This window comes from Cyclopterus lumpus, chromosome 17 (genome assembly GCF_009769545.1).
Source record: "Cyclopterus lumpus isolate fCycLum1 chromosome 17, fCycLum1.pri, whole genome shotgun sequence".
NCBI classification, from domain to species: domain Eukaryota; kingdom Metazoa; phylum Chordata; class Actinopteri; order Perciformes; family Cyclopteridae; genus Cyclopterus; species Cyclopterus lumpus.
In genome coordinates this window covers 14281651-14292864 of record NC_046982.1, presented here as the reverse complement: position 1 = coordinate 14292864, position 11214 = coordinate 14281651, and the positions used below count along the sequence as shown (strand labels likewise).

The following is an 11214-nucleotide window of genomic DNA, read 5'->3' as shown; positions in this document are numbered from 1 at the left end:
AGCCAAATATTGGTGCATGTTTCTATTTAAAGATATTTAAAAGTTAAGACAAAGATGAACTGATTAAACTGATCATGGTAAAAAAGATTGCGATGTGCAGTCTTTTTAGAGCAGACAAAGTTTTTGTTTTGTGCTAACATGGCACTTCACAGCTCATTTGCTCGAAAATCACTGCAAACCACGAAGCGTTGTTTCATAAAGAAATGACAAGTTAGAAAATAATCCAGAGGCAACGGAAGCGGAAGTCTGTTGTCGTGTGGTCAATGACGTCATGACGGCTGCGGTCTCTAATGGCTGGACAACAACAACTGTCGGCGAGTGACAAACTTTCACAAACTTCTACTCGGACCAAAGAAAGTTGGAAATAGCGAAGTATTTCGGTTGTATAACAGTTTATTCACGTGTGTCAGTTTTTCCTCGTGATTACAAATGCGGAATTACTGATGGATTCGAGGTATGACATACCGCGGAGGGCCGCCGGTGGCGGCGGGGGCTCCGCGAATTCGTCGCCCGCTCTGGGGGCTCAGTCGCGCCGCAGGAAGATGCCTCCCAGACCCGCTGATTTCAAACTCCAAATTATCATTATTGGCTCCCGTGGTGTCGGTAAAACCAGCATCATGGAGAGATTTACCGATGACACTTTCTGTGAAGCGTGCAAGTCGACTGTAGGTGAGGACAGGAGGCGTTTACGGGACTTGTATATGTCAACTTTGTATTGACAGCATTTAGCAGGGCTCTGTCTACTTACTGGAGGGAATATACCTAAACTATCACCACATTGTCGGCTACTTAACTTAAACGGGACTGAACAGAGCTTACCCTACTGGCTGAAACTAGCTAAATTAAGCTAACGGAAACTACCACACATGCTCTAGCTTTCAAATCTGGCTCAGCTTTTAGGTTGCAATGAAGCAACTAACGTGACATAAATGTTTGAGGCTTGGAGCAGTGTATTGGGTGGTTGTCACATCTATAAGACTGTTGGAGGGAATGTGGATCGGCGATTTTAGAGCCCAACACAGTAACTTTTATAGCATCTGCAGCTGCCCATTAATTAGTTAACTCAATTTGTATGTGTGTGCGTGTGCCATCATTAAATGCAATCTCCATTTCTGAGCAACCATTTTCATAATATTAAGAGCTGACACAACTTCACACATTTATTCATAAAAACATATCACTTTATCTTAGTTTATTATTTCTTTTTTAATGAGACAAATTGCTGTGCCATGGTTATAGAGGCTACAATACATGAAACCCTACATAATGTGAATATTGGGCAAACAGTCCCCCGTGACCAAAACAACAGTCAGGCCAATCCCAGAATAGTCACACACAAACAGCTGCTGTGGTAGAGCTCCATTTTGTCCCCCGTCATTCCTGTGACACAGTTTGTCACACATATTGGGTTCATTTGATCAAAGATTACTATGAAATAAAACTGGAATTTAATGGATACTTCCCTCCTTTGCGTTAAGGGTTGTGTCCAACGATACAGTCAATGCTGGTACTTGTATGTACATGTGTGTTTTCTGATCGACCCCTCCCCCACAGGAGTTGACTTCAAAATCAAGACAGTGGAGCTGAGAGGGAAGAAGATCAGACTACAGATATGGTGAGTAATAGGACAGAAGTCTCCAGTTCCTTTAATCCTCTGCATGGATCATTTCCTGTGTCTGTCCTGTCACCCGCAGGCTGCTCTAACAAAAACTACTGGTGCCTTTCAGCTTTGTACAGTAGGCAATTCCTGTGCAAATAAGATTTCCTAAAAATGATGTCATGGCATGTTTTATCAACCATGCAATCTGGCATTTAAAAAAATTATAAATAAAGTCCCATATTTAAAAGCAGTGGCTCCAGTGGGGATATAACTTAATGTGCAGCAGCACATGATCATACTCAACATGGTGTTGTCTAAAGTTGGCAATAACTTTATTCTTGGTTACATTACGTACTGTTGTTGTTACATTGAGTATGTTCTGCTAATTTGTATTGATGACTTACAAACACACAACACTTTGGTAGTTTCTAGGCAGATTTCAAGGTTTAATTGTACTTTGATTCCATTACAGTTTTATTCTATTGTATCTATTACTTTTTAAAGTACTAAGTGGTTTTAAGTTGACTTTTATTTGATACTAATAATGCTATTACCAATAAGTTACACTCAAAAAGCCATCTTTTGTTTCAATACCCTCAATCAGTGAGTGATGTACTTCAAAGTGTTAGTTAACTGTCAATTGTATAGCAGCTGGCCACTCGAGACAGACAGTTTTATTGTAGCTTAATATTCAGACTGAATTGCCTTTTTGTTTAACTTCATCATTATTGTAATATAGTATATGAATTGGGCAGTGAGTCAGAGTGCAGTAGCAGGGATGATGTTATTTCAAAGGTTTGTTTCGTTTTGGGCTCTTGTGTCTAGTGACGTTAAATGGGCCTTATTTACTTGTTTTTTTAAACATCTAATGTTTTGTCAAACGATTGAAAAACTGATTAACATGCCACAAATTACAGTGAGGAAGTATTTTACTGACTGAGTATATGACTGCATCTATTGTGTGCAGCAGTGTTGGGCAAAAACGTGGGAACTCCATCGCTTATTTCACTAACGCATCTGTCTTGTTCACGAACACCCAGCCACCCTCTCACCTCCAATTCACATCTACCCTTTCCCACGTCCCGTTTTATCCCCGTTCCTCTGCCCACTCTGCGACCTGTCCCGTCAAGATGGCGTCCTCAATGTGTTTTGTGTCTCACGTTGAACTGCTCTCATCAAGCTTCATCATTGCCGCGCCCGGCCATACCTAACCCTGCCATTGTGCTGCTGTTTCTCTGTCCGCTCTTCTGCTCATAAGCCTGACTGTGACTCACAAGGGGAACAGGGAGAGACTAGCAGGCTGAAGGTACAGTAACACTGCACTGTGGGTGCAGCTCAATCTGCTTTCCATGCTGCTGAATTTAACCCAGACTCAGATGATCAGCAGAATCATAACATAAACCTAAAAAGTGTATTCACACATGGAATTGAAAATGTTGTGCTCTTTTATTCGGTTAAAATGAAGAGTTAATTCACAAAATGCGGTGTGTTTAATTTCAATTGCCTGTACTTCTTATTGATCAACCTATAATGGCTTCATAAATTACTTGAAATAAGACTTTCAAAAGATAATTTTAATTTTACTTAATGTGAACACTTTCAGCATTTCTCAGCAGTACAATAAACAGCAATGGTAATAACAATATAATGTAGTTGTAAGGACATGTTAAGTGTTTATTAATGTGCAATATAACATCTCCTCAAAAGAAAATAATGTTAAACAATATTGCGTTATTGTCTTTCAATTTCAGTTAATACACCAGCTTCCACTTGCCAGTGTCCACAGGAGGAGTTCTAGTTGTTGACAAACACATTAACAAACATACATGTGCTTACATGATAGTTTAATTGGTAGTGAAATGTTTATATATTGCTTATAAGTGCTAAATACAGGGGTTAAACTTTCCACGGTTATCAATAATTGCCTAACTGCACATGGGATGTCATCTTTCCTCAAAGTGTAAATATCTAATTTTGGAACCAAATTCTTCAGGTGTCTTTTTTATGTTAGCTAGATAGCAGATTACAATGTTACAGTTTTTACCCACTCAAAGTGTTGTTTGCTGTTATAAAATGAATGACGTAAGTAAGCATTATAGACTTTGTTATGACTTGTCACAACACTGATTCTTCCTCCCCTCGTTTCGCCTATAGCCATCTTTAATAAATCAAAAAATACTTTTGATCGAATAAGTCAATCAGCTGTTTGGTATTCAGAGAAGTCTTGCTGACGGTGGACTGACTTGAGATAATATTGAGTTTCATTCATGTCACGCAGGGACACTGCTGGCCAGGAGAGGTTCAACAGCATCACATCAGCCTACTACAGAGGCGCCAAGGGAATAGTGCTAGTGTATGACATCACAAAGCAAGAGACCTTTGACGACCTGCCCAAATGGATGAAAATGATTGACAAGGTATACAAACTGTCTTGACTGCTGTAATTATATGAAATGTGCCTTTACAGTGTCGTCCTTGGGAATGTTCATCTGCCATTAGTCTATGCCGGAGATGTCTGAAACGTTGTTGCAACAACACACTTTTCTCTTGTATGGTGACAAAAAAATTGGATTCTGTCATACATCTAGTACTTAAGAGTGACATAATAATTGAATCCAATAATATTGCCTCCCGAACATACCTCTCCTGATATTGACCCCTCATTGCTACCCTTGTCTTTAATCTCACCAGCACTGGCAGCCATTATGAACTAGAGGTGTTTTTCACTTGACAGAAATGAACGTTGTTGCGCTTCTTCTTTCAATCACAGCCTGATATTGAAGACCAATACAGATGTTTTATATTTGAGAGTTAAAGGGTGTAATTGTTGTGAAGTTTCCCGTTGGCTGCAGAACTGTGGAACCTGTTTTCAGGGTGACGGTGTGCTGAACGCATCCCATTGCAGTCATCTGGTTTGACTTTTAGGAAAAGTAGGCTGCTGATGTCCTGACGTGTCTCCTCTCTGCGTTCTGTCTCATGCCAGTACGCCTCCGAGGAAGCTGAGCTTCTCCTGGTCGGGAACAAGCTGGACTGTGAGACTGATCGTATCATCTCCAGACAGCAGGGAGAGCGGGTGGGCTCAACACACAGTGCTCACCATCACATGACAACACCTAGTCTTCTGTTTCTATAGATGAGTTCAAATGCCCGGGGAATTGTCTTTCAATGTATACTTTGTGTGCTTCAAAGACATAACAATGATGCCCCCCTCCAGAAACTGACATTAAGTGTAGCATAATTAAACCTGTAGGGGATGACGTTTCCAGGTGTATTGTTCAGCTTAATTTCTGCTCCTGTGAAATGATTCCGCTTTTCTCTTTCTGAAAGCTAATTTTACTCTTTGTGTTGTAGTTTTGCTCTCGAATAAGTGGAATGCGCTTCTGCGAAGCTAGTGCCAAGGATAATTTCAATGTCGACGAGATTTTCCTGAAGCTTGTGGATGACATCCTTAGCAAGGTTGGTGTGTTGAGAGTGGAGTCTGACCAAATATCTTTAAATGAAGATTTAGTCAGTCTTCATTTTTTGACATAAAAGCATTACATGAACACACATGTTTAATAAAGATTCCTTAAATATGATTATTAAAGAAGTGTGACCAAGATATGTTTAGAGCAGGACTAAATAGTGCCCATGTCCACCACAACACAAATCTATTCATAAAATGTCTAATGGGCTAACGTTAACTACACAATAGATAATAGACATTTTTAGTCAACTTGTATTTTGACTGATTAAGATACTAGGCAGGGGTCGGGTCGGGTGCTATGTAGACCGGGCGGCGGGCCAGGCGGGAGACCTGGGCGGGCCGATCGCCGGCAGCATAGACTAGCTCTAGGGACGTGGAACGTCACCTCACTAGCGGGGAAAGAGCCGGAGCTGGTGCAGGAGGTGGAGCGGTACCAGCTAGATATAGTTGGGCTCACCTCCACGCACAGCATGGGCTCTGGAACCAAGCTCCTGGAGAAGGGTTGGACTTTGTCCTTTTCTGGAGTTGCCCAGGGTGAGAGGCGCCGGGCGGGAGTGGGGATACTCACGAGCCCCCGGCTGAGCGCCGCTGTGTTGGAGTTTTCCCCGGGGAACGAGAGGGTCGCCTCCCTGCGCCTACGGGTTGCGGGGAGTAAGGCTCTGACTGTTGTTTGTGCTTATGCACCGAACAGCATTTCGGAGTATCCGGCCTTCTTGGAGTCGGTGGGAGGGGTCCTGGAAAGGGCGCCGCCTGCCGACTCCATAGTTCTCCTGGGAGACTTCAACGCTCACGTGGGCAATGACAGAGAAACCTGGCGGGGCGTGACTGGGAGGAACGGCTTGCCCGATCTGAACCCGAATGGTGTTTTGTTGTTGGACTTCTGTGCTAGCCACAGTTTGTCCATAACGAACACCATGTTCGAACATAAGGTGGCTCATAAGTGTACCTGGTACCAGAACACCTTAGGCCGGAGATCAATGATCGACTTTGTAATCGTATCATCTGATCTGCGGCCGTATGTCTTGGACACTCGGGTGAAGAGAGGAGCAGAGCTGTCAACTGATCACCACCTGGTGGTGAGTTGGATCAGATGGCGGGGGACTCGGCTAGAGAGACCTGGAAAGCCCAAACGTGTAGTGAGGGTGAACTGGGAACGTCTGGCAGAGGATCCTGTCCGGGAGGTCTTCAACTCCCACCTCCGGAAGAACTTCTCACAAATCCCGAGGGAGGCTGGGGACATGGAATCCGAGTGGACCTTGTTCAAAGCCTCTATTGTGGACGCGGCTGCTCGGGGCTGTGGCCGGAAGGTCATCGGTGCCTGTCGTGGCGGCAACCCTAGAACCCGGTGGTGGACACCGGGGGTGAGGGTGGCCGTCAAACTGAAGAAGGAGGCCTTTCGGGCCTGGCTGGCCCAGGGGTCTCCTGAAGCAGCTGACGGGTACCGGCGGGCCAAAAGGGCTGCAGCGACGATGGTCGCGGAGGCTAAAACTCGGGCATGGGAGGAGTTCGGGGAGGCCATGGAGAAGGACTTTCGGTTGGCCTCAAGGAAGTTCTGGCAAACCATCCGACGGCTCAGGAAGGGAAAGCAGGGTCTACCCCAGGCTGTTCTCAGCAGGGGGGGGAACTGCTGACCCGGACTGGGGACATCGTCGGGCGGTGGAAAGAGCACTTTGAGGAACTCCTAAACCCGGCCAACATGTCCCCCGGAGAGGGGCAGCGCCGGAAGACTTTGGGGTGGATTCACCCATATCCCTGGCAGAGGTCGCTAAGGTAGTCAAAAAGCTCCTTGGTGGCAAGGCGCCAGGGGTGGATGAGATCCGCCCTGAGATGCTGAAAGCGCTGGACATTGTTGGGCTGTCTTGGTTGACACGCCTTTTCAGTGTCGCATGGGGGTCGGGAACAGTGCCCATGGACTGGCAGACCGGGGTGGTGGTTCCCATCTTCAAGAAGGGGGACCGGAGAGTGTGCTCGAACTATCGTGGTATCACACTGCTCAGCCTCCCGGGAAAAGCTTATGCCAGGGTGCTGGAGAGGAGGCTCCGACCGCTTGTCGAACCTCAGATTCAGGACGAACAGTGCGGATTCCGTCCCGGTCGTGGAACAGTGGACCAGCTCTTTACCCTCGCAAGATTACTGGAGGGGTCCTGGGAGTTTGCCCAACCAGTTTACATGTGCTTTGTAGACCTGGAGAAGGCTTTCGACCGGGTCCCTCGGGGGTTTTTGTGGGGGGTGCTGCGGGAGTATGGGGTGCCGGACCCGTTGGCACGGGCCATCCGGTCTCTGTATGCCTGCAGTAGGAGCTGTGTTCGTCTCCTCGGTAGTAAGTCAGACACGTTCCCGGTGGGTGTTGGCCTCCGCCAGGGCTGCCCTTTATCACCGGTCCTGTTTGTGACCTTCATGGACAGGATATCTAGGCGCAGCCAGGGGGCGGAGAGGATCCGGTTCGGGAGTCTCGGGATCGCCTCTCTGCTGTTTGCGGATGATGTGGTCCTGTTTGCCTCCTCGGACCGTGACCTCCAGCATTCACTGGGGCGTTTTGCAGCCGAGTGCGAAGCGGCAGGGATGAGAGTTAGCACCTCCAAATCTGAGGCCATGGTGCTCTGCCGGAAACCGGCGGATTGCTCCCTCCAGGTGGGGGCAAACTGCCTACCCCAAGCGAAGGAGTTCAAGTATCTCGGGGTCTTGTTCACGAGTGAGGGTAAGGTGGAGCGGGAGATCGATAGGCGGATCGGTGCGGCTGCAGCAGTAAAACAGGCGCTGTACCGGTCCGTCTTAGTGAAGAGGGAGCTGAGCCGGAAGGCAAAGCTCTCCATTTACTGGTCGGTCTACGTTCCAACCCTCACCTATGGTCACGAACTCTGGGTCGTGACCGAAAGAACGAGATCTCGGATACAAGCGGCCGAAATGAGCTTCCTCCGTAGGGTGGCCGGGCTCAGCCTTAGAGATAGGGTAAGGAGCTCGGACATCAGGGGGGAGCTTGGAGTCGAGTCGCTGCTCCTTCGTGTCGAAAGGAGTCAGCTGAGGTGGTTCGGGCATCTAGTTAGGATGCCTCCTGGACGCCTCCCATTAGAGGTTTTCCGGGCACGTCCAACTGGTAGGAGGCCCCGGGGAAGACCGAGGACACGCTGGAGGGATTATATCTCCCGGCTGGCCTTGGAACGCCTCGGGATCCCCCAGAATGAGCTGGAAAGTGCTGCGGGTGAGAGGGAAGCCTGGGTCGGCCTGCTGAACCTGCTGCCACCGCGACCCGACCCCGGATAAGCGGGTGATAATGGATGGATGGATGGAAGATACTAGGCAGTTGGGTGTCAGCCAAATAATGAAAACAAATGGGACATGTATACAATTCATGTGTATGTTTTACATTCTTTACAGTATCATGTTCCATCCAGCTCAAAGATGTTGCGATAGCGGCTCTTCACAGCAACAGCTTAGACGGCATATATCAATATGTAATTGTGTACATTGATTAAATAATAGTATGTTTAAGCACCTAGTATTTCTGGTGTAGACATTTAATCGATTAGCCAATTATATTTGATAATACCAGCCAATATTAATTCCAAATGAGAATAGATATTTCGATATACTGTCTTAACCCACCAAATTCACCACTTTCTGCCAGCGTTTTTGAATTTCATCAGATAAGGTTAGGTTCTGCTGAAATTATTAACTTTGTAAAGAGTTTTCTTACGCTGTTTATTTATGTGTGATATTATAATATATTACAAGATTTATTAGAGCATTTCTGTTTCTTAAACCTCATACATTCTCAAAAAACTATATTATTTTCTGCCTTTTTTAAAGCTTAATTTCTTGTTATCAATCGGTCTGTCTTCTTCAAGTTGAGGCTTTTTCAGTCATTGCACTCAATAAATCACTGTGGATGCCATTTTTAGCACACTGCCTAAATATCCAATGCATTAACCCCGTGTTTCCTGACTTGCTCTCTGTTCCTGAATACAACAGATGCCTCTGGAAGTTCCCAACAATGAGCTTTGCAACAGCGTCCTGTCTCTGCAGCCTGAACCGGAAGTGCCTCCGGAGTTGCCACCTCCACGCATGCGCTGTTGCTGAGAGTGGTGGTCTCCCATCACACGCACGCACGCACACACACACGCACATAGCACACACATGCAGTACCAACCTGGCCACCAGGGGCAGCAAACAGCAGCAGTTTGGAGTTACTAACTGTTGATTTACGCTGCATGGACTCTCAGCAACCAGTATTATCCTCCCCTGTTTCTTCTGCTCCTGTTTCATAACTGTTCACTATGACATGAACGACTCTAACGCTTAGGCCTGATGAATCACCTACTTCCTACCACCCCTTTTCTCTACCCTTGAGCCAGACTACCTCATTCCTCAGACCATTAGGCTAGCTGTGCCCCGCAGGTGCCTTCGAGGTAGAAAGCCCTCTGGTTGCAGTTGCACATTGTACACGGAGGCTGATTGTTGAGGGCCTTCCAGCTTCCCGATGAATACTCATCAAATATACTGTACTCTAAGTTTGACATTGTTTGAGTTGCCCACGATGGTCTGGTATTTCTGCATCAGATCTAGCTTAAAGAAAATGGATAACAATAGCGTCTGTCTCTTGAGCTTAGTTTAAATTCTGGATCTCGGTACAGTAGTTTTATGTTCTTATTAATTAATAGGTGTTATTACCAAGTGACGAGTTGACTTGAGGTAAACAAAAGCACATGATGTAAATATGGTGTGTTGCTGTAAAGACTGGAAAAGGTGCAGATGTTTGCAGCCAGCATTCGGTGGTTGTGTGGTGGTGGATCATATGAGTTTGTATTCCTTTGCCTTAAAGTGTTAAAGTGGCTGGAACAGCTCATTTCACATTTGTATAAATTTGTATGTTTTGCATTACAATCCATCTCGCCTATTTAAGCTGACATGCAGAAAATAGAAAGTACACTACTTGTAATTTAGTAAAGATCAATATTGCCTTGCTAGTGGCCGTTCTGATCTCCCTGTTTAAGTGGGATGGAGATGCAAGGAGAGATGGGTAATGTAGTCTTTGAGGGATTGCTGTTTTTACATGGGAATTCTCCATGTGTGTTACTGGCTTTTTAGAGGAAGTAGAGACATTAATGAGCTACTGGACACATGTTTTAGCCTTTGTTTTGGGTTTGTTACTAATATTGCAAAGTATTTAGTTTTTCCTCTGATTTCGGATGCAGAATAATGTTTGTTTGAGTCTCCCTTTTGGCAGGGAAACGTGCCGAAAGGTTTGGTTAGTATTTGAAAAACTCGGGATGCTTTGATCGGCTCATATCTGCTCATTTTGACAGGCTTTTATTGCAGACTTCACTTGAGTTTCATAACAATTTTTTTTTTTTAAACTAGGCTATGCATGTTAAGCCCTCCTGTGTTCATAAATAATTAAATTTATACATTTAATTGTTTTGTTGAATTAATGCAATATTGTGTGCGTTCTTCTGTTTTTACAAGTAAAAGTCTGAGGAAGGACGAGTCGATTTAAAGGACCTGATTTAATTAATTCATGTTAAAGTTAATGTTCTGTGGACTTAAGCTTGCACAAGATGTATTATTGAATAGTTCCATACCAAAACAAAAAAATGGTGAGACCTTTTGCTAACAAAACTGTCAATGACATCCAAGCACATCTTGCAATACGATTACCAGCCAACAAACAACCATACAAATGATCTGCAACAATTTATGTTGTGTTTTGAACAAACTTCTTTGACATTGTTTTGTGGGTGAAACCTTCATTTGTCGCACTAACCCTTCGGTCTTTGTTTTAATAGCCACGCCTTATACTACTCACTGTTTTAATTACACATTTTAAGAAATGCTTTTATTTGAGAAATGTGTGTCCTTTCAGATGGAAGACTGTGCTTTGTATTAAACCTGTTTTAAGTCTTTGAAAAAAGTGTTGACCTGTTTAAAGCAGATTTGTGGTATATTTATAACTTGTGGCATTCTTGAACTAATGAAATGCAATTAAAGATATCTATATTTATTACCATATAATGGTCTTAATTGTATTTTGTTTCTAAAGTGGGATGTGTGATACAAGGGGTCCTTGAGTGGATTCCAGGAACACATACATGACAATTTGCTGAGTTTTAATGTTCTTTCACTGAAAGATGTCGACAGGATGTTTTTACTT

At 44.7% G+C, this 11214-nt stretch overlaps 1 protein-coding gene across 1 annotated transcript; it reads left to right on the top strand.

Moving 5' to 3' along the window:
• Positions 1–248: 248 nt before the first annotated feature.
• On the top strand, positions 249–10961 carry rab12 (RAB12, member RAS oncogene family). Its single transcript, XM_034555128.1, has 6 exons — positions 249–669; positions 1555–1615; positions 3879–4017; positions 4584–4673; positions 4952–5056; positions 9036–10961. The coding sequence occupies exons 1-6, from the start codon at positions 444–446 to the stop codon at positions 9141–9143; spliced, it is 729 nt and encodes a 242-aa protein (XP_034411019.1). The 5' UTR covers positions 249–443; the 3' UTR covers positions 9144–10961.
• Positions 10962–11214: the final 253 nt, after the last annotated feature.

Bases quoted from the DNA above. Each gene is read 5' to 3' on its own strand.
- rab12 (XM_034555128.1), top strand. From the start codon at position 444: ATGGATTCGAGGTATGACATACCGCGGAGGGCCGCCGGTGGCGGCGGG. The intron at 1,616-3,878 runs GTGAGTAATAGG...CATGTCACGCAG, and splicing joins AAGATCAGACTACAGATATG to GGACACTGCTGGCCAGGAGA. The intron at 4,674-4,951 runs GTGGGCTCAACA...TTTGTGTTGTAG, and splicing joins CCAGACAGCAGGGAGAGCGG to TTTTGCTCTCGAATAAGTGG.